The sequence below is a fragment of the Magnolia sinica genome, chromosome 2 (assembly GCF_029962835.1).
Source record: "Magnolia sinica isolate HGM2019 chromosome 2, MsV1, whole genome shotgun sequence".
NCBI lineage: Eukaryota > Viridiplantae > Streptophyta > Magnoliopsida > Magnoliales > Magnoliaceae > Magnolia > Magnolia sinica.
In genome coordinates, this window is record NC_080574.1 from 38,946,055 (window position 1) to 38,970,011 (window position 23,957).

The 23,957-nt window shown below is 38.1% G+C and overlaps 1 protein-coding gene across 1 annotated transcript in view; it reads left to right on the top strand.

Annotated features, from left to right (window-relative positions):
* Positions 1–3,269: 3,269 nt before the first annotated feature.
* The window catches only part of LOC131236988 (uncharacterized), a 58,546-nt gene continuing 37,858 nt past the window's right edge, over positions 3,270–23,957 (top strand). Inside the window, exons 1-2 of the mRNA XM_058234590.1 lie at positions 3,270–3,455; positions 20,102–20,234. Of these exons, the coding sequence (XP_058090573.1) occupies positions 3,392–3,455; positions 20,102–20,234 (197 nt within the window). The 5' untranslated portion in view covers positions 3,270–3,391. The remainder of the gene's footprint in view (positions 3,456–20,101; positions 20,235–23,957) is intronic.

The following is a 23,957-nucleotide window of genomic DNA, read 5'->3' on the forward strand; positions in this document are numbered from 1 at the left end:
GGACTTTTTTATCCATTTTGACACGTCGATGATAGGTCAATATACAACGGAAAATTGAACATTTTTTGAAATTTATTTCCTTATTGGATTAGAATTCTTTTGATTACATTTACGTTTTAGGATTTGTTTACGATTATTTAAGGATGTTAATTAAATTCATTTTTTAGAATCAATCTATCGATAAAAATTCTCAAAAATTAGTCTCTCATGAATTCAAGAAATATCTCCGTGGATTTAAGAGGGCCTTGTGGATTCAAGGCTTTTATCATTCTAGAAAGACGATGATCAACCTCATCACATCCTTCCTTGCATCAACAGTGACATACTTGCCTTCTACGGCGGATGAAACCCCTTTCCCATTCTGGATGGAGCTTCTTCTTCTTCCTCATCTTTTTCGGTTGAGCTGGCACATGTGCGGATGGAGGATGGTGCACATGCGGAGAGATGGGGAGAAAGATATTTGCATACCTCCGGATCCTCATATGTACGCATGCGTGCATGTGAGAGAGAGAGAGACAGGTGCTGTATTGGCGAAAGAAAGGGGTGGCTTTGATAGATTGAAATGGAATGAACTAAAGGAAGATGTGTTCTTATTTATTTATTTATTTATTTAATGCTGATGTTACACCATATGGGTTTTTTTACGTGGACCTTTGATATTTTTTCCTCAATTTTCTATATCAGATTTCTGCATTTAGGTCCTTGTAGGCCTGGCTTGTTTTTTTAGGTGGGCCTTTGATATCTTTTCCTCAAATTTTTTTACGTCAGTCAAATATCTTTCCATTTCTTCTCCTACTTAATGAGAAATGTGCAATACTTTTAGAAGAGAGGAATTGGGCATGACGTAAAGTTGGAGGAGAAATTTGAGAGATAAAATTTTCATTTAAATTTAAAATCCAAAATTTTGAAAATGTTGACAGGCTAGGCTGACTCAATGGGCTTTTGGATTGCTAATTCCAAACTCGGCCCTTTAAAAATTGGGCTCAAGGTTTAGGCCTGAACTTACCCGTCAGGCCTAATACTTCAGCCCAAGCTCGGCCCCAACGCGGCCCAGGTCTGGAAGCCCGTCAGCCAGCCTAGCCCATTGATAGCCCTACCCAGTACCATAACCCATGCTGGGGCATCTTCCTCGGTACTGCAACCCTGGTCGTGGTGCGGGTTTTCAGAGCTCACGGTCCAATGATCCACGTCATTTGGTCCACTCCACCCATGCCTAAAAAAATCTCTCAATAGGTCAATCCTAACCCTCCAGTTTTCATGTCCAATAAATAGACGGGCTAAGAAGAGAAACATGATCGACATTCTACTAAGCATAGATCGAATATCAGCGGCTAGGATGTTCCACCCTGGAAGGTCTTTTGTTGATGGTCCCTTCAAGATGTTGCTCAACAGACCCATTGTCCGGGTGCGGGGTACTAACTCCATCAGGACCTAGCAAGATGGACAGTCCTGTTAGGACGCTGCGAGGCCCATACGATGTTTATGTTTTATCTGAACCATTCATTCATTTTGAAATATCATTTCAGGGAATAAACCTAACAAGGAGGTGGATCGAAAGCTCAAGTGGACCATGGCTTAGGAAGCAGTGAGGATTGAACTTCTATAGTTGAAAACTGCCTAGGGTTCACTGTGATGCTTATTTGCCATCCTACCTATTCATAAGGTTATATAGACTTAAATGAAAGGAAAACATGAATATTATCTTAATCCAAAAATTCTTGGTGTGGTACATTCGAACCTTTCATCCTCCTTATTTTTAGTCTTGTGACTTGAAATGATCTGTCAAAATGAATGAATTGTAAACCATATGCGGAATTGCAAAGGACTGTGCTATGCATTGAGTATGAAGATAAAATAAACTAAATACATCGCGTACTTAATTGGGACGCTGTTGCTATAGGCTTGATGTCGTGGTCTTCCATACTTTACACCCTTAAAGAAGTATTGGGATGGAAATAAAAGCTTTTGTTATATATAGGATTAGGGACCTAACTTTATTTATATAGCTTAAAGGGTTGAAGAGTTTAGAATCCATTGTAGCTCCTCTCCCTAACGTTTCACATGAATTTTGTAATCCTAATTTCAATAAAATATTGTATGTGTGACAGTTATAGTACAATTTTTTATGATTTTAGATGTATCATAATTGAGTGAGGTCCATTGGTATTCCCAATCACATTATTCAACCCTTAGGATAATTTAAACCACTTATCAATAAGGCACACCTTATAAAATTCTTACACGAACAACAACACGGATAAAATATATAAATTATGGTGGGCTCCACCAAGCTCCTAACAAGACCTACCATCTCTAGTTAGCTTGTCCCAAACCCAGAACAGGCTGAGGCTCTAAGCGGACACTGGATTTGTCAATACTGTCCAGTAATTTCCTCATTTTTCCCATGTCGTTTTAGGATATAAGCTAATACATGAAGCAAGTCCAAGGATTAAATGCAGCACATGGTGGGGATTAAAAACACACCATCAAAAACTTCTTGGGAACCGTATCTGTCTCACCTTTGGGCTTACGGCTTATGATGATATGGAAAAATGGACGCAGTTATTAATAAACCCATAAAACACAATAGCCCCTCAGCCTGTTCGGGCTTAGGACATGCCGGTTAGTATCTAAGCCACGTCCGGTCCTGGTTGGGTAGTACCCAGTCGGCGTCCCCATTGTCTAGATCACAGTCCATGGCCCACTTCCACGTACTCCAAAAAAACACACTAGTACAGGACGCATGTCATGATGCGGACGCGGATCAGCTGATGCCTGACCGTGGGGCCCACCTCGATGCATGCCTTATATATCCAAGCCGCCCATCCGTTTTCCCGACTTATTTAGTAAATAGTCCTAAAGACGAAGCAGATATAAATCTCAAGTGGACCACACCGTAGGGAAAAGTGCTCATTGAACACCTACCATTAAATACTTACTGGCGTCCACCGTAATGCTTCTTTAACACCCAACCTGTTGATGAAGGGAAAACACATCTTTTGTGGCCCGAAGAAGCTTTTAATGATTGGAATTCAATTCCTACTGTGTGGTCCACCTGAGATTTGTATCTGCTTCATTTTTTGAAAAATATCCTCAAATAAGCTGTTAAAATGAATGGACAGCGTGGATATACAGAGCATACATCGATGTGGGCCCCACGGTGAGGGTCGCACCTACTTGGCTGCATCCGCGGTCGCAGCCAATCCTCGTTCTTTCTAATGCCGAGGATCGTATCAAATATGTATACCCTCTCGATATCATCGAATTAATTTAACTGAAGCAAATGACCTGTTATTGGATTTATATTCCCTTCATCTTCCCTTCCATCGCATGCTCTCAGAAAGCAAAACCCCATTTTAACCTACGCACCTCTGGCGCAGGATAAGGAACGATGACATCTGCTCTCGGGCATTCCATCATTTCAACCAGAAGCGTCGACTTCCCTTCATTTCCCGGTATTTTATTATTTTAATTTTCTTAATTTTCCCCAAATTTCTGTTTCTTTGATCTGTTCATCTCGTTTAATCTCTTCTTATATTTCGTTTTTATTTGTAATTATAGTTCTTGATTGCATGCTGGAATCCGTCGATTCGACAGTTCTGGATCTTTTTATTTTAATTTCTTCATTTTTAGGAATTCCTACTGGAACATCTTCACTGTACACGTGGCACTTGTTCACCTTGATCAACACTGTGGATTTGTGGGGCCCATCATGTGGCTGGGCGATTGCACCGAAAATCGGGGTGATCTATAACGGTCTGTAAATTGATGGATTTAACTCAAGAGTCTAGTGAAACATGAGTGATGGTCCGCGGTGGATGAGAAAAGCTCATAATGGTCAGGATTGTCTGATGGTCTTTCCAAGCGACGGTCCATCAGACCGATGGTCATGACCACTGCCACATGTATGCGAAAATGTACTTCATAATAGGATTTATTTTTTTAATGTGTTTGAGTTTGATGTTTGGTAAATTCTACGATGAGGTGATGCTCCTCCAAACAAGATTTTCATTTTGTTCAGCCCATCAACTTAACAGGGTGGTCCACCTTTTGCGATCAGATGGTTGATCTGGTGGGCCGCAATATGGATAGGTTGTTATCAGAAAAATAAAAAAGAAGCACCTCACAACACACATGATAAGCCTTTTGGTGATTTAGACTAAGCCTTTTTGGTGATTTAGACTGTTCTGATGGGTCGTCATGTGCATAGGCCACATCCCAAAGGGTTAAAGATTGACAGTGGTAGGAATCTGATGCGTGGCGACTTAAAAAAGTTAGAGCAGTGGTCCACATTTCACGGGAAAATCTCATGATAACTGGATGGTCGAAGTCGTCCAATTACAGTGATTTCATTTTTGAACCATAGTCCATCCACACAGAGGCCAGCCAGATCAACAGTTCTGATCGTAGAAAAACCATACATCTGGTTTCCTTTGTAGTGACACATCAGTTGATGTTCCCCCTTCGGAAGGTCCAAAAGACCATGAATTCAACCAAATGAAATCAAGCAAATATGATAAAAAGGAACAATTCACTGTTTTTTTTTTCCATGAAATAAATGAAATAAATTCCCATTGCTTGCTTATGGATTCTATCCTATAGACAATTTATGATGCAAATGAGAAATCTGGGCCCCAAGAATGAAGATGCAAGTGTGACTGACGATCCAGGGAAGTTCTAGGGGCTGAAGTGGGCCCTAGCAGTTCCAAAATGGGACCCAAAATGGCCAACAGTTGCATCCATAGGGATAACAAAGTAGCCTTCATATGCAAGGTTTGGAGCCCCAAGATAGGGACTGAATCAGCCCTTGATGATGTCAGCATCTCCATGGCACAAAGTGCTTTCAAGGTTGAATGTGTTTGTGCATGATCTCAAAATAGAGTTTAGCCTGTTCATGTGTGACTTGGTGATGGGGGCCTTAAACTATATAAAAGGAGAAATAAGGTTAGGGTGGGGCCCCACAAGTCAACCAACCACTTTAGAAGGCCAAAATAAGTGGTGCGGCTGGGCCTCCTTCAGCCCAGCACGTACATGTGATTTTAATTAAGAAAAGTTGATTGCAGAGGTATTTTAGTAATAAGTATTTTTCTGTAACTCAGCCTAGTAGTTTTTTGTTTTTTGTTTTTTTGGGGGGGGGTGCCTGGTAGAGGTGCCGATTCCTCTCCTTCGTCTTGGTGCTGACTCCAAGATCATCATTGGTGTTGATTCCATGGTGAAACATATCTCTTTCCCTCCTCTAATCTTCTGTAGTCTTCTTCTTCTCTTCTTACTTTTACATTTTCTATTTCAAACTTTTGAATCTCATTTGTTTTTCTTTATTCTGAATTTAGACAAACCCATCAACCCTTAAAGATCATCTAAGGTCACATCTAAGATTTTCGGGTTGTGAACTTTCAAATCCCTAGATCATTCCCATCCCATTCCCATCCTTAGCCTAACTTGGAGGTTGTGTTTCCTCCATTCCACTGGGCTAGACAAAGCTCTCAATTGGTTTCCCTAGCTCTTCTCTTTCTATATATATAAAACCCTAAGCCTCCTCGCTATTTCCTCTTTCCCTTAAACCCTAGATCTGTTGCATTCTGAATTCTCAGATTTCTTTTATTTTTGTTATTCAGTCTCTAATTCTTCCATCACCCATTATTAGGTTTCTAGTTACCTGTAGGCACTAGTTTGCATCAACATCGTTATTCTAGTTGTTCACTCACTATCAAATTGGTATTAGAGTTGAGTTTGCCACAATGTCAACTCGCATAGGCAGATCCTATCGTGGGAGATTTATGGATGTACAACGGGATGCTTGTAGGCATGGCGGATCAAATCGACTACTTTGTATGTCACATGTATGCATTAGAGATGCGAGTGGAGTGACAGAGTCAAGGAATGATGGAAATCGTGTGCTCGCAAATCCTACACATGACACGAGAGATGGTGAGACTTCTAGACAACATGTGGCGGAGGAAGAAGGTGAGGTCGATGATCTTCCTCGAGAGCATCCATTGACACCTTCTAATTTAACTGCCAATAGAGCTACTCGGGAGCGGCCTATTCCTCCACGAGGTGCGTTTATGGAGACTACCAATGTATTTTGGAGGGGATGAACCTAAACATAACTATGTGGCTAATGATATTACGAAGAAAGTGAGAATAGACGTGCTTGATTTCATTGGCAAGTGGGAGCTGAAACAATTTCTTGATTGGTTGACAGCATTGGACGATTACTTTGAATGGTACAGCATGGATAATGATCGTTGAATCCGATTTGCGAAGATGAAGCTTAAGGGGCATGCTCGTGTTTGGTGGAGAAGTGTGGAAGATCGTATGTATTGACTTGACTTGCCACCTTTGGTTTTATGAGGATATGCTTTATGAACAACTGGCCAAACTTCGACAAGGGAGCATGATAGTGGAAGAATACATTGAGCGCTTCAATGAGCTCACGACCCGTTGTCAAATTAATGAGGAGGAACATCATACTCTCTCTCGTGTCAAATCAGGCCTTAGATATGAAATTCAAAGAGATGATTACTGTGAAACTTTATGGAATAGATGATGCATTCCAATTAGCTCTAAAAAATGAGCAACAACTTGCAGTTCGTTGGGAGAAGATTTGGCGCCATTGCCAGAGAGTTGATTGTGTAGTACATTGCCCTCGGAAAGTTAATTCTTTTTGTACGGAAGAAGGGGATAATGAATCCGCAGGGGAAAAAGATCCATGTGAGGCCGATGAACAACAAGAAGACACCTATGAATGTGGCTCGGAAGACGAAATATTTGCAGTTGTTCGGAGAGTACTTGTAGCTCCTAAGAACGAAGAGACCGAAGATTGGCAACGGACTACTCTTTTCCAAACCAGAGTCAAGTGTGGTGATAAAGTATGCAACCTGATTATTGATGGGGGAAGTTGTTCAAATGTGGTATCACTTGTAGCACACCCACAACTCTATAAGATTGCATGGGTCAATGACATGACTATTTCAGTATCCAAGAGGGGTTTGGCGAACTTCAAGATAGGCCACTATGAAGATTCCATTTGGTGTGATGCAGTTTCCATGAACATTTCTCATATTCTTCTTGGGAGGCCTTGGCTTTATGACCGAAAGGTGTTCAGTGACAGAGAGGCTAACACATTTACCTTCAAATTTAATGGCAAGAAGATTCTTCTTATGCCTATGAAAGCAAATGAACCAATGAAAAAGAGAGCCGAGCCAAAGAAGTCATCCAATGTCTTATTTATGAGACAATTTGAGGAAGAGAGTAAAGAGGGAGGTGTTATGTATGCTCTAGTGACGTGGGAGGTTAAAGACAAGGTTTGGAAAAAGGGGCAAGTGATGAATCCAAAAGTAGAAAGGGTGATGTTTGAATTTTCAGATCTGGTACTTGATGAATTCTCACCTATGAGGGATATTCAACATGTTGTTGACTTCGTCTCGGGGTTCGTGCTTCCTAACCTACTAGCCTACAAGATGAATCCAACGAAGGATACCAACTTGAAAAGGCAGGTCGATGAATTGTTGTAGAAAGGCTATCAAAGAAAGCCTTAGTCCGTGAGCTGTCCTGGCTTTGTTGACACCAAAGAAAGACGGGAGTTGGCAAATGTGTGTGGACAACCGTGCCATAAATAAAATAACCATCAAGTACTACTTTTCAATACCATGACTTGATGATATGGTTGACATGTTGGTTGATTCCAGATTCTTTTCAAAGATTGACTTGAGAAGTGACTACCACCAATTATGGATCTGACCTGGTGATGAGTGGAAGACAACATTCAAAACAACGGATGGGCTCTACAAATGGTTGGTTATGCCTTTCGGATTGACCAATGCTCCTAGCACCTTCATGCGAGTAATGAATCAGGTACTGTGTCTCGTTATCGGTCGCTTCATTGTTTTCTATTTTGATGGTATATTTGTATATAGCAAAGAGGAGAATATTGATCACCTTCAACAAGTTATGAGAGTTCTCAAAAAAGAAAAACTCTACATTAACTTGAAGAAGTGCACTTTTGTAAGTGCAAGTGTGATCTTTCTTGGCTTTGTGGTCTCTTCATGTGGTGTAAAAGCTGACCCGGATAAAGTAAAAGCAATACAAGACTGGCCTATTGCTACTAATGTGCATGAAGTGCGAAGTTTCCATGGGTTAGCTACCTTCTACAGGAGATTTATCAGAAATTTTAGCACCATCATGGCACTGTTTACTTGTGTTTGAAAAAGGGACAGTTTATGTGGACCAAGGCAGCGGCTAAAGCTTTTGAACTTCAAAGATATTAAAACTAAAATGACTACAACCCTAGTTTTTTAGTTGCCGGACTTCAACAAAGTCTTTGAAGTTGCTTGTGATGCTTCTCACGTAAGTATTGGAGGGTTACTTAGTCAAGATGGACACACGGTGGCTTACTTTAGTGAAAAGTTGAATTAAGCTAAATAGAAGTACTCAACATATGATGTGGAATTTTACGCAGTGGTGTAGGCGTTGTGGCATTGACGGCATTTCCTTATCGGCAAAGAGTTTGTTCTTTATTCTGACCATGAAGCACTCAAGTATCTCAATTCCTAGAAGAAGTTAAGTCATAGGTATGCCAAATGAAGTGCTTATCTCCAAGAATTCACCTTTGTGCTGGAACATAGGTTAGGAGTTGAGAACAAAGCGACTGATGCATTGAGTAGAAGAACCCACTTGTTGGCAACAACGTCAGTAGAGGTGATTGGCTTCAACCAGATAAAGCGTGACAGCTAGGGAGATGGTGATTTTGGGCAGATTTATGCAGATTTTTATGCCGGGCAGCAAGCAAGTCACCCAAAGTTTAGTGTGCATGATGGGTATCTCTTCTTTGAAATGTTTCTATGTATATCCATCACTTGTCTACGGTAGCATGTGATGCTAGAATCATGCTCATGTGGCCTCAACAATCATTTTGGGCGTGATAAAACAGTTGCTCTAGTAGAAGATAGATTTTATTGGCCTTCATTGAAGTGAGACGGGGCGAGATGGGTGCAACAATGTCGAATTTTCCAACTTACCAAAACACAAGCAAAATTTAGGTTTATAGTTTATACACATCGTTGCCCATGCCACAAGAGTCATGGCAAGATATCAGTATGGATTTTGTGGTTTTGCCGAAGACCGTATGAGGAAATGATTCCATCTTTGTTGTAGTAGATCGCTTTTTTTAAGATGACTCATTTTATTCCTTGCTCTAAGAGCTCAGATGCTCTGAAGACAGCCACCTTGTTCTTTCGGTAGGTGGTTCGCTTACACGGTGTGCCAAAATTTATTTTATTCGATAGGGATGTGAAGTTTATTAGCTACTTTCGGAAAACTTTATGGAAGATTATGAGCACCAAGCTTAAGTTTGGTTGCATATCATCCTCGAACAGATGGTTAGACAGAGGTGATTAACTAGAGTTTGGGAAATCTACTACAGTGATTAGTTGGTGACCATGTTTCGAGGTGGGATCAGATTCTTTATATGGCTGAATTTGCTTATAACAGTTCAGTTAATTGGTCAACTGGATTGTCACCATTTGAGGCAGTGTTGGGAATGAAACCAGAGGTAGTGTTGGGAATGAAACCAAGACAACCCATTGATTTGATTGCCCTGCATATAGATGCATGACTGTGCAAGGAGGCTGAAACTTTGCCCAACATATGTGTGACATCCATGAAGAGGAAACAAGGAAGATTGCAACCAACAATGAAAAGTATAAAGCGCAAGCTGATTTGCATCAGTGCTTCGTGGAATTCAAGGAGGGTGACAAAGTGATGCTATGTCTCCGACCAGAAAGATTTCCTATAGGGAAGTACCAAAAACTTCACTCTAGGAGTGTTAATCCCTTCAAAATATTGAAGAAAATCAGCGCTAATGCTTATGTTTTAGAGTTGCTAGAAGATTTGCGTATTAGCTCAACATTCAATGTTGGAGACTTGATTATTTATCATGGCGCCCATGAAGATGAAGGATACGGAGAGCAAACTAGAAGGTTGCCTCCTGTGCCTACTATAAGCGAAGAGATTAAAGATCTGTACGACAATCAATTGATGTCTACTAAGGATGGCAGATATCACAAGTTCCTTGTAAAATGGAAGGGTAGACCAATTTTCGATTGCACATGGATTACATCTTCTGATTTTCAATGTCTTAATCCAGATTTGTATGAGAGGTACCAAGCTGCTAACTCGCCGGGGTAAAGTTTTTCCAAATCAGGGAGAGATGATGGGGGGCCTTAAAGTATATAAAAGGAGAAGTCTTCTCTAGGCCCCACAAGTCAACCGACCCTTTCCCTTAAACCCTAGATGTGCTGCATCTTGAAATTTCATATTCTTTTATTTTTGTTATTCAGACCTGAATTCTTCCATCCCCCATTATTAGGTTTCTAGTTACCTATTGGCACCAATTTGCATCAACATTGTTTTCTAGTTGCCCATCTGCTATCACTTGGGGTGGCTCTCAGGAAGGGATCAACCATGGGTTAAACATGTTTTATTTTGTATATTAGGACTCCTAGTTGCAAGATATAATGTCTGAGATTGCACACAATCACAGTTCCAAATATTTGTAATTACATGTTTAGTGTATTGCACTCACGATATTCGTGATTGTATTCACATATAATATTAATTCCTGACTCTAGATTGATTTGTGGTCTCTTGTGATGTTTTGGCTAACATTTGTATTGAAGATGGGATTATATTTTATTTCCAAATATATATACAACTATTTAGTTACATTATTACATTTCCAAAAGAAAGACTAAGCCAAATGGGATATAGTTTCTCTTCTCGCTCAACTACCTCGGCTGGCTAAGATTCCCTGAAAAAGATGACAGATGGAATGAGCTTTATAACCTCAATGGTAGTGTTATCAAAATCGTATGATTCACGATATAAATCGTACGATTTATATCGTATTGTATGGGTATTCAATTTGAATCATACACCTAAATTGTAAATCCTAAATAAGCGTACTAATTGTATAGAATCATATGATAATCGCATTGAATCGTATGATAATCGTAAATTGCATAATTGGGCCCAAAAATTACTTAAAAAATAAAAAAATTTAATTTTTTATTCAAAATTGCTTCTTTCTTTGTACCCTTTTGCTCACAAAACATAAAAAGGCACTCCCTTATTAAATATATCCTCATTTTTTTTAGAGAGAGAGGAGGAGAATGCCATTTTTTCTTTGGAGATTTTGAAATCAAGACACTATTCACAATGGAATTGAATGCCATTTTTTCGAACATGATGCTACACTCAAGAAAGGTACAAAAGAACAAAATTATTGAAGGACTATTGTACGTTTTTTAAGGTAATTTTTTTAAAAGACAATTAAAGAAAATAAAGGAAAAAGATGAGAATACTTTACTATCATGATATGTATACAATATAGATTTTCTCAATTGATAATATCATGATATGTATTACTTTTTTTGGTACATGTTGATGGGAAATGGATGATTAATGAGTTTTTAATCTTTTTTGATTTACTTATATTTTTTCATGTGTTTTATATGTATTTTTAAAATTAGAAAAAATCTTATGATTTACGATTTACAATACGATTTGTAATTCGATATAATTTGACCCCTTTTACAATTTGCGATATGATAACGATTTTGACAACATTGCTCAGTGGGTACATCTCTACTCCCAAGGTAAGATAAACTACAATGGGTACAATAAGCATATGGTATAAGTGTGTAGCTAAAAGTATCAATTACTAAAATCAGTAAAATGAAATCATGGATGCAATGCAAGTATGAATGCAATGAGTATAAAAGCTACCTCCAACCAAGGTATTCTGTAACGGTAATAGTGCCCGTAACGGGCACTGGCGTTACCGTTACAGGGGCGTAATGGCCGTTACGCCCCCCTGTAACGGTTAATTTTTTTTTTTTGTTAGAAAATTATGAAAAAATATGGGAGAAATCCCATTTAATTAGAGGATTGCAAATACGTTTTTATTTTTATTTTTTATTTTTTATTTTCAACATGTTTATGATGGCGTAACGATCCAATCTTTGGTTTAATGTTTATTGATTTTATGAACCTGATAGTCTTCATTTGGCTGTAAAATTCATATATTTCATTTTCTAAATATATTTTATCAATGATTCAATATAGATAAGATAATATTAGTATCATGGGGATTGGGCGAACGGTTAGCATCGTGGGTGTGCTCGTCATAGACACGAGTTCGATTTCCTTCCCTGGGATTACCTAATAAATGTGATTTGGGGGTGATTGCGTGCATCTACATGGTATAATCTCACCTCAAAATGAGGCAGGGACATCCTGACGTTATAAAAAAAGAAGACAATGATGGATTATATTCATGGATGTAATATAAAGATACTGTATAAGTAACATATTAAGTGAATGGATTGGAGAATGGACAATGTCTCATGCATAGAAAAAATAAAAAAAACATTATTATTATAAAGTGATATAGTTTATAGTAAACCATTTGTGTGAATAAATGTATTCCGTATTGGTAATGGTGGTTGTAATGTTCACCATCGTTATCAATATAGGTATCGACCGTATCGGTTGATATGGTGGCGTAACGACCATTATGATCCCTGTAACAGTTGAAAAAAAAAATTGTTCGAAAAGTTCTGAAAAAATATTTAGAAAATCTAGAATAATGTAAATATTCTAAATATATATTGATTTTTTGTTTTAAACATGTTTATGATAGCGTAATGGTCACTCTTTGGTGACATTTGTATTTGATTGTCTAGTGAATTTGTGAACATGGTTATATGTCTCTAATATTTACATATTACAATTGAGCATTAGAACTAGAAATCGGAAAACAAGCATAAATACTACTTTTTATTTTTTGAAAAAAATGGCCATCAAAGTTTCTATTCGCCCAAATCGCTTCAATTTACGGTTTTAATCCTAAAAAATATAGTAAAAGTGTTCGAAGTATATTGTAGAATAATCTAGGAAAGTATTTGGAATAAGAAAGTGAAAAAATGAGGAGAAAAATGAATTTAAATAGAAAAAAAGATGACCGTTTTTCGACTGTTAAGGGGTAATGGTGTTATGCCCTATAACGGCCTATACAACCCCTGTAACGGCCGATATGGTCTCAGAAAACTAGCTGCACCTTTTCGCTCCCGTATCGCGTAACAGTCATGGTTGTTACCAATATGTATCAGCCTTTACTGCCGTAATGTAAACATACCACCAACATACTCTAATCACCACTAGAAAGAAAACCTTGCTCCCTGTGGCTAATCGACCTCTGCGTCGTCGTCATACTAATGTAGCTGTGGCTGTGGCTGTGGCTGTGGAGGAGTTGCATATCCATAGTAATTACCAGATCCTGTGGGGAAGACCAAATCAAGGAATCCTGAGGATGATTGACCTCGATTCTCACTACCACTAGGCATTTGCTGTGTGGAATCTAGGTGAGAATAAGTGTCAAATGACGACCTGTATTCACCATAGCCGTACTTATATCCGTCCTTGGACTTGGCACTGCTCGTACTGAAACTGTGAATGAAACTAGGACGATGTAGAGCTTTGATCTGGATACGGATATCTATATTCCATATATTGACCGTATACTCGAACAGAACTAGTCCAACATGAATGTGTATGAATATGTTCTACATATTGGCCATACCCATATGAATCGTCTTATCCATATTCATAAACGACAATAGTCTGATGTCTGGGTTCTCCATCTCCTGTTGTGCCATTAGTGCCACCTCTCTATGATGCTTCCCTTGTGCTCCTGAGTGGTCATATTGTGGCTCATTGCACTTGTATGTGCGGCCTCTAGTCCGTCGATGCTAATCAACCTCGTGACGTGTAGATAGTTTTATGGTGGGTTGGGCAATGTCAATGGCAGGACCAATAGGTGCATCATCATCATTGTCCCCACTATCATTTGTTTCGGTGTCTTCTCTGTCGCTGCTTCTTATCTTCTCTTGAGGAGGTGGAGACCTCTCTAGATCCAAGATAACGACACGACTCTGTTGCTGCGCTATGCATATTTTTGGATAATTGATCTCGATTTCTTCATTGTGTTCTTCTACGTATTTATCACTTTCTTCCAACCAAGGTGGTAGTGGGTCATCCTCATTGTAAATGTGGTCCAAGTTTATTGGACAGAAGTCGCCCTCTTCAACTAAATTTGCACACGCCTTGAATTCCGCAATTGCAGCTTCATATTGTAATGCATATAAATGAGCCGGTCTAACGTCCTGGTCTGTATTCTATTTCTATTCTTTGAATGAATGAGCGTAAAACAACTCCAATTCCTCTTGTAGCTAGGGTAAGAAATTGTTTGGCGTAGAACTTTGATTGCAATCGACCCTAGGTGTCCCAAAACAGTTACGTATCGGCCGTAACGGCTGATACGTAACGGTAACGGTGGTACCCGTTACGCGATACGGGGCTGTATTGGCCGAGTCCCTTTTTTGTACACGTAACGGCCGTTACGGGCACGTTACGGGCGTAACAGCCGTTACTGACCCGTAACGGCTGTTACGGGCCTTGGAAAAAAAAAGAGAAGAAAATAAATAAAAAAACCCTAACCTTTTTCCTTTCTTTTCCTCTTCTTCTTCTCTCTCTTCTTCTTCTTCTTCTTCTTCTTCCTCTTCTCGGCCTGCTGCGGCTGCGGCCTCCTCCTCCTCCTCCTTCTTCTCTCTCTCTCTCTCTCCCTCTCTGTTCTTTCCCTCTTTCCCTCTTTTTTCTTCTCTTCTTTCCCTCTTTTTTCTTTTCGGTTTCCCTCTCTCCTTCCCTCTTTTTTTTTTTTTTTGGGCAGCGTAAGCTGCTGTCGTTACGTGTCACGCTGCGACGAGCGCTGACACTCCTCGAGCTCCGCGTTGTACGAACGGTTCAAAGGAGATCAAAGTTTTATAGGCTCCACAGTGATGTATTTATTATATCCACACCGTTCATCTATTTTTAAATATTATTTTATAACATTACCTAAAAAATGAATCGTATCCAAGGACCGTCCGGACCACACCAAAAATAGCAGCGGAGGTGATGATTTTCACCGTTAAACAATTCGTAGGCCCACCGTAACATTTATTTTCCATCCAATTTGTTCATAAGGTCAAAAAGACCCGAATGAAGAGGAAAAACAAATTTTATATTGATCTAAAAGTCATGTGATCCCAAAAAAGTTTTCAATGGTAGACGTTCAATCCCCCATTGCTTTTTGGGGTGTGGTCCACTTGATAGTTAGATCTGTATTATTTTTCGTGTCAAGTCTTAAGACAATCTCGTCAAATGAATGGACGGTTTAGATATAACACATTCATCATGCGTGGGGCCCAAAAAATTTTGACATGTGTGCTACACTTCACAATCCAAGTCTCACCTAATTTGAGGCCATAAAAAATTGTACCAAAGACATATTAACTTAAAATTTACTGATTAAATTATAAACTGCAATTGCTAACTCACAATGCCAAAATCAAATTATTTGAATAGTTTTTAATTGTTATTCGGTGTACTCTTATTTTTTAAAATAGGGCCTTTTGGTTTTTTTCATGATTCACTATCCAATAAATGTCTACTAATACATAAGTGGGATAATGACAATAAATTGCATGAATTTGAGGCTAATTTGGGGCATAGATTGGTCCTCCAAGTCAGCCCGAAATTGGCAACGCCATCTACCTAAATTTAATTTCATTTTTTTAAAGAACTACTAGGAGAAAGATATTAAATTGTTAAGTATATAAATTAGATATTTAGAAAATTAAATATATACATTTTGTAGTCAAATTCAGGTTACTTGGTTCAAAAATTAATCAGACAGTCCGATACAGCTTCTCACCAAAGAGTGGACCGTTACACCACCATAAACGTGTTCCAATTTATAAATGAATGCATATTTGGAATGCTTAGAATATTCCGGATTTAATACATATTTTTTTATATTTTTTTGGCAAAAAATTTTTTTTACGCCGTTACGGGCCGTTACGCCCCCGTATCGCCGTCACGACCCCGTATCCGTATCGGTTTTGGAGGTCACCGTTACGCCAACCGATACCGATACGGGACACCTTGAATCGACCTGAGAGTTGGTGCAATCTCTCCATAATGCATCCACCAATTGGCTGTATGGGAAAAATACTTACGTTGCTTACTTTGTAAACTATCAAGCTCTAATCTTACATGAGATTCTACAATTTGTAGAATAATGCCAATATTAGTAACTATTAAGCAGTCTAATAGATTGCCTTTTGTGCAATGGCATCGGAGAAACTACCCTGGCGTAGTGTATATATTTCCAAGTGTGGATGACACATTATACATCACAATGTTAAAGACTTTAAGCTTTAAAGAACGTAGATAATAAAATTAAAGACCAATAAGTTAAAGGCTAAAGATTTTCATAGGTGTACTTCATTCAATGCCCTTATTTGCCTATCTAAGTTGGGCTCTAATATTTTTATCACATTTTTAAGCCCGATACGAACCTTCTTGTCCTCATTATATGATTGAGCATATCTGTATCTTGGATTTAAAATGTATCCTACATTGCAATAATGAATTTAGTATCCATCAATTTATTTAATGGTCAAAGACAAGAAGAATAAGTGCATAACTAAGAGTTTAGCTGCTGCATGAAGATGATGATGAAGCTACTTCGTCCAATGCTTGTCAATCATCTTTCAGTAAATCATATGGTGTTTAGAATCCCGCTTGATAGCAAGCTTTGGCTTATCCCTGGCGTCGTAGAGGAAGCCCATGGTAGGTACCTCATCTGATTCGACAAGACAAATGACTCATCGGTGGTTCCATCACCTTTAGGATGTTTGCAACACTTTTTCAATATTTGTTGTATAGTTGCGACGACATTGACCGGTGCCCTTGATGTCTTCTTCCCGTATTTTGTATTAAGCTAATCTCATGAAGCAAACATCTTGGACAACTCTCCCCGATGCTCATATAAACTTTGAAGGATTATAAAGTTTGTTGCAAATCTTGTTGGCACAAGCCTAAGCTGCTCTCTACCCTTTGTGTACTTCCTCATTATGGCGACGACTAGGTTGTGGTTGTAGATGAATGTTGTTACTTCCCTTCCCCTTTCAACCAATGTTATGACTTTCGTCCTCCTTCCAATATCTTCTAAGATGAGGTCGATGTAGTGTGCAGCACATGGTGACCATAGCAAAGTTGGTCTCCTTTCCATCAACTGTCTTCCGATTCCCATGTATGTTACTTCATTGTTGGTCTGGAAACTCGGTTAAACTACTGAAAAATTGTTTCTAGTTGCTCGAAATTGCAGTTGTTGAATCAGCGATTGAAGTCCTCCAATTACTCATATTTAGTGGAGGAGCTGGGATCATCCCCGCTTATCCCCTATTACGTCGTGTTTTGAAGAGGGCAATTGAAAACAGATATGTAATCCTATGATCTATTGCATCACATGACCTGACCCTGTCAATTTGAAATTTACAAAAAAAAAAAAAAAAAAAAAAGGGTTCAACAAAAATTATAAACCAAGAACAAGAAAAACATTAATGCACTGCTTCCAAAATTTCATCAAAATAACTGTCTCTTCAGGTGGGCACTGCAGAGCAACTGGCCCAGTTATTGTGCCCTAAAAATCTTTTATGATGGCAATGGTGATCTTCTTTTATGATCCTATGAATCACTGTGGATGTTTGCCAAAATATTGGTGCTTTTCCGGTGTTTTAGTGACGTATCTCTGAATTGCCGGCAAGTATATCTGCTATTGACTTTGGTTCTTGGCTACATGGGAGAGTTTGATTCAGGATGACTGTTGAGGGTCATGCTCGACCCACAATCTCATATCTTAATTCTCCTATAAGAAATAATTAGAACAAATCTGAAAATTGTTGACTAGATTCAGAAGTTTCAACATTACAGCATAAGTTGTTTGCATGGTCCAATTATGACTAGTATTGCACTAATCATTGATGGAGTGTCACACCTCACCTGGCCATAGCATCACACCATGTGTATTAAGCATCATACCCAATATATTTCAAGAATTCACCTCCCGAACTTTAGAGAATCTCTAAGTATTAACTCTTCGCTTCTCATTTTCATCCATGCTACTAATATTTATAAATTACAATTGAGAAGACCAAAAACCCAAAAGTTCCCGTGAGATCTAGAAAATATATCTATCATTGTTTTAAATAGCTTTACTTTGTAGTGTGTAGCTTCCACTACGTAGTGTAGCTTAGCCTTAACGTTTCGCTCATGAAAATAGCTTAAATTGTGTGTAGATGCTACATGGTAATTTGTATATGCTACATGCTATATAGCCTACGTTACACACTATGTAGCTCATGCAAGTTACTTTTCAGTTAAAAAAAAGTTACTTTTCAGTAAAACATTAAAATCCATTAATGTTTCAATGTTTTGTTACATTTTTCAAATTTCAATAAAAATTAGTTAAGCTTTTTAATAATTTTAGTAAAATAATATAAGTAACAATATTAAATAAGTTATGTTACTCTTTCTTTACCTTTATACTTAATCTTTGTCTATTTTTCCTATTATTTTAGGTTGTGTTTGGTTGCACCAAATATCATAAAATTTCATTGTTAATGGGACCAATTTGGTGCCAAATATCATGAAATTTCATGATATCTAGCGGAACCAAGCACAACCTTCGTTAAAATTTAGAAGTAGCGTGTAGCTTACGCCTCATGCTTTAGAGGGGTGAATGCTATGCTACACGCTATTTGCTAATTAAAACACTGATATCTAGTCATTTGAACCCTCATGAAAACTACGGAAAATAGTTAAAAATAGAAAAATCCTAAATGTGAATCAAATCTTCTTGCTCCCTTTATGAAATTGTATCAAAAGGAAACCATCATTGATTATTTGATAAAAAAATAAAATAAAAATCAAACTGACAAGTTTTAAAATGATGAATATACCCCTATTAGAAAAGAGGGAAAATACAGAATTCTAAAATTTCATTATTTGATTGGGATGTCACAAATGACAAAGTTCTTCAAAATTATTGTCTTGATGATCTTCCTGCTTGTTTGCTCCATTCTTGTCTTGCATGAATTGGGTAGTATTTCTGTGTCCCAGGGAAATTCACAAAGTAAGTTGAACTCCTCCTTTTTGTCTTTGATTCTTGGATGCAACAAGCTCTGGATCGCATTAATAGCTTATACACTGAAACCCAGCAGAAGATTAGCATGCTTGTCAAAGATATGGTTGAAGTGCTTTGGTGTGGGACCTGAGAAGTAATCCATATGATATCAAGGAGCTTGCGGTTATCTGAATTGGTGGGTGTAAGTGTAAAAAGGTTTGTGAAGCCAGCTCATGTACTTGAGATCCTGGCTTAGCTGTCTCAGTGAGACTAACTGGTCTTGCAGGTCAGATGATTGTGGAATCGTGGGTATCATGAAGAAAATCCCCTGGTTTGTAGTCTGTATGGACAATTATGATCCTGTCTGGCGAAAGAAACATTCATACCCAATGAGGAGAAGCATGAACATTCACTTTTTCAGTGAGTCACATGAAATCCTCTCAATTGCACTATGCAATTCATCGCCCACCATAGGAAGTGGTTATTCTGCTTGTTCCACATTCGCTAGATAATGGAAGCTGTTATCTGAATCTTTTAGGGTGGTCTGTGGTCGCCAAATATTACAAAAACCTGTCAGAAGCAAATAACTCATGATTGAAGTATCATGTAATTCTTTGGAATTAGTTAAGTATTCTATTTCAACCATAAACTCATTAATATTACTGGAAATTTGTCAGGTTTATTTTTAGCTTACCCTTTTTATTTCCATTATGTGGTTATTTTAGCAGGTTTGTGACAGCCCTTTTGCTACTTCATATTTTTAACTTACTAGTTCACTGTTGTGGAATGCTAGTTCTTTTATTTATTCATGAGATGTCTTAGTATGCATGCGCACTATTGTGTCAGTTTCTTATGGATGTATAATACACTTGGCATTTGTAAGCATTAAATCAGTTCATAACCTACTTGTGAATGCTGATTCTTTTTTTTGTTGATGTTTCTACTCTTTTTTTTTTCTTTCTGGTTGATTATAATTCTACTGTTCTTGAAGTCTGTCAGCTTGTATAATCCTTGTCAAAATTTCTCATGAAGGTTCTCCAGTGAAGCAATCAGGGCAATGCCTTGTGAACTGTGGTCTTGTTAACTTTTCTATCAATCCCATTCGCTGGCAGAAAGCAAAGATTTCAACTCATAAAAGTTTGCTTACAGTTCGAGCTGGGTACAGGTATGTTATTCGTTATTTACGAACTCTTCTGGTTTTGCAGCTTTCTTTTTTATCTTTGATTATGATCTGTAAATTTCAAACAACAATTATATGGGTGTGTTTGTGTCCCTCTCACCACTGTTCATACTAATTTGGACCCACTAATGTTCGCTCAAACTTTATGTTTTCATGAAGTGTAGAATTTCCCATCAGGGTCGAGTGGATGCTGATATTGTTCTCTAGTTTTTGTACTCTTTCGTTTCTTCTTACCCACAGTGTCCATCAATTTGGGCAATCTGGGAAGAAAGGAACTGAAGATGCTTTCATTATTCTAGCCACAGTGTTGATTGGGCTATTGCAAAATTTTGGACCTACTCTCAGGAATGGGGTTGATGCTTCTTGGGCTGTGTGGGGTGTGGGTCTTTTCTGAGTTGTTGATCCTTTGGGGTTTGATTTTGTTGGGGCTCTTCTGTTGGGGGCTGCTTTTTTTTTTTTTTTTTTCTTTTTTCTTCTTTCTTTCTTTATTGTCTTTGGCGCTTTCTCAATAACTTTTTTTTTTGGTCAACTCTCTAAAAAAAAAGTGTCCATTGGTTTTTAGTTTATGTTCAGTTATTTCTCCACAGCACCTTTTTGGGAAAAATAAATTCTGTACTCATGATATCTGCACATAAATACATGTCTTCACTGTGCAACACATTGATGAAAAACTGTGCAATACGAGTTTCTGAAATTTGGGACCCAAAGAAATGTGAGAGGCATATGTCTGTGTATGATAGTTGAGTAATTGAAATATGTGAAATAGTGGAGAGATGTGTAAAATATGGACGCATTCATAATTAGGATAATATCCATTTGCATCCATTTAGTTAATATCGTGTATTGGACACTGTATTTTTGTCAATGTTGCTAATTGAGAACTAGTCTACATATTTAGCCAGTGATATTGCGATATTTTTACTACTTAGACAGTCAGGGCGACAGTTGAAAGTTCTGAGGACTGATAACTATGTCGAGTTTACTTCGAAGGAACTTAAATCTATTTTGTAAGAATGAGGGGATCGTGAGGCATAACATAGTAAGACATACACCAAAGTAGAACGGTGTGGTGGAGTGTATGAATCAGACTCTTTTGGAAAGAGCTCGAAGTATGATGAGTAATGCTGTGTTAGGCAAGGAGCTATGGCTGAGACTGTTAATACGGCTTGCTATTTAGTGAATTGTTCCCCGTCCATGCCGATTGATTGTAAAATTCCAGACAAAGTATGGAGTGGTCATGAAGTTGATTACTCGGGATTGCGCGCATTGGGTTGTGATGCTTACTCATGTACCGTCTGTTGAGAGAGATAAGCTAGACCAAAGGGCGAAACAGTGTATCTTTGTCAACTATGATGATAGTGTGAAAAGATACAAGTTGTATGATCGGTCCACACGGAAGATCACAATTAGCGGGGATATCAAGTTTGATGAGAGCAATGTTTAAATTATCGGCGATATTATCGAATTATCGCCAATAATTTCGATATCGCTAGAGTTGCGACACCGAAACTCCCTATTTTCGTTTCTCTTCCTTATATCGCTTATTTTTCGGCGATTTTATCGATTTTTTGTGAAAAGTCCAGTTGTCAGCAGTGTTCGCGCTATCGTCACAGTCCAATGATACGAAACACGTCGGAAGAAATATTCCGAAAAAATTGAAAAAAAAAAGAGAGAGAGAGGGAAACTTTCAATAGGGTGGATTTCCCCGATTGGAAGCTGCATTTGGTGGGCCATTTGAATCGAAGCTCGCCATTCGTAGGTTACTGTAAAGAAAATCTCGATTCTCTTTTTTTCTTTCTTCTATTAGATTGTTACTTGAAAATGAAATTGATTTCGGAAGGAAATGCGAAAAAAAAAACAAAATCTAGAGAAATCCGGAGATTTGGGGAAGATTTCAGGGGTTTTAGGGTCTCTTGGATTAAAAGAAAGGGTTCGGAGCCCTTTTTTATCGGGCGCGGATGCGCTATTGACGGGTTGAGTAGCCAGACTAGCTACTGAAGTGACGTCACCAAGTTCTGTGGGTCCCACCATGATGTATGTTTTGTATCCACACCGTCCATCCATTTTGAGAGACCATTTTAGGTCATGAGCCAAAGAATGATTTAGATCCAAAGCTTGAGTGAACCCCACCACAGAAAAAAGTGGAGAGAGTGACGCCCACAATTAAAAATTTCTAATGGCCACATAAGTTTTCAATGAAGCTGATATTTGTGTTTTACCTTATTTAATGTTTGTGTTAACTTATGAACAGATTGGATCTCAAATAAACATCACGGTGGACCTTAGGAAGGTTTCAACGGTGAGTGTAACTCACTCCACTGTTTTCAGTGGTGGGGTCCATTATAGTTTTGGATCCGCCTAATTCTTTGGATCATGCCCTAAAATGTTCTCTCCAAATGGATGGACGGTGTGGATACAACACATACATCATGATAGGACCCACATAACTTGGTGATGTCACTTCAGTAGCCACGCTCGCTACTCAACCTGTCATAGATAATCCATGTCCTTTTTTATCGGGCACGGCTACACGAGGCACGTAGGTATCTTTTCACACGTGTAATGGGCCTCCAATCATGGAATGCCAAATCGGTTACGTATCGGCCGTATCGGCCGATACGTAACGGTAACGGTGCGAACCGTTACCCGTTTCGGGGCCGAAACGGCCGATTCGATTTTTTGTACCCGTATCGGCCGATACGGGACCGATACGGGCGTAACGGGCCGTTACGGGGCGTAACGGGCCGTTACGGGCCCGTTACGGGCCCGAAACGGTAACTTTTTTTTTAGCTCTGTTTTTGCCGTTTTTTTGAAACCTCTTGCTTCCAAACTGTTTCTAAGTCCTTCTACTACTAATTTCGACCAACCTTAGCTAGGTATTTGATAGAAAAACACATTATATTATAGATTTTTTTGAATCAAAGCTCGGTGGGCCATTTTTCAGAAATTCATCAAAAATAGGTATTTATACTTTTTTTAATATATTTTGCTGTTTTAATCATGTCATATGATGTGTTAATCATAGTAGAACATGTTAATGTGCATTTTACAGATTTGGGGTGCCATTTAATAATTTTTTAATTTTTTTTCTATTTACGCATGTATTTTGGCCCCTTTTTTAAAATTCGAAAAATCAGTTTTTAATGGTTGTTTTGCTGTTTTAATCATGCCATTTGATGTATTAATCATAGTAGAACATGTTAATGTGCATTTTACAGATTTGGGGTGCCATTTTATATTTTTTTAATAATTTTTTCTATTTACGCATTTATTTTGGCCCTTTTTTTGAAAATTCGAAAAACCATTTTTAAATGATTCTTTTGCTGTTTTAATGATGTCATATGATGTGTTAATCATAGTAGAACATGTTAATGTGCATTTTACAGATTTGGGGTTCCATTTTATATATTTTTTATATTTTTTTCTATTTACGCATTTATTTTGGCCCTTTTTTTGAAAATTCGAAAAATATTTTTTAATGATTCTTTTGCTGTTTTAATGATGCCATATGATGTGTTAATCATAGTAGAACATGTTAATATGCATTTTACAGATTTGGGGTGCCATTTTATATTTTTTTTTATATTTTTTTCTATTTACGCATTTATTTCGGCCCTTTTTTTGAAAATTCGAAAAATCATTTTTTAACGATTCTTTTGCTGTTTTAATGATGCCATATGATGTGTTAATCATAGTAGAACATGTTAA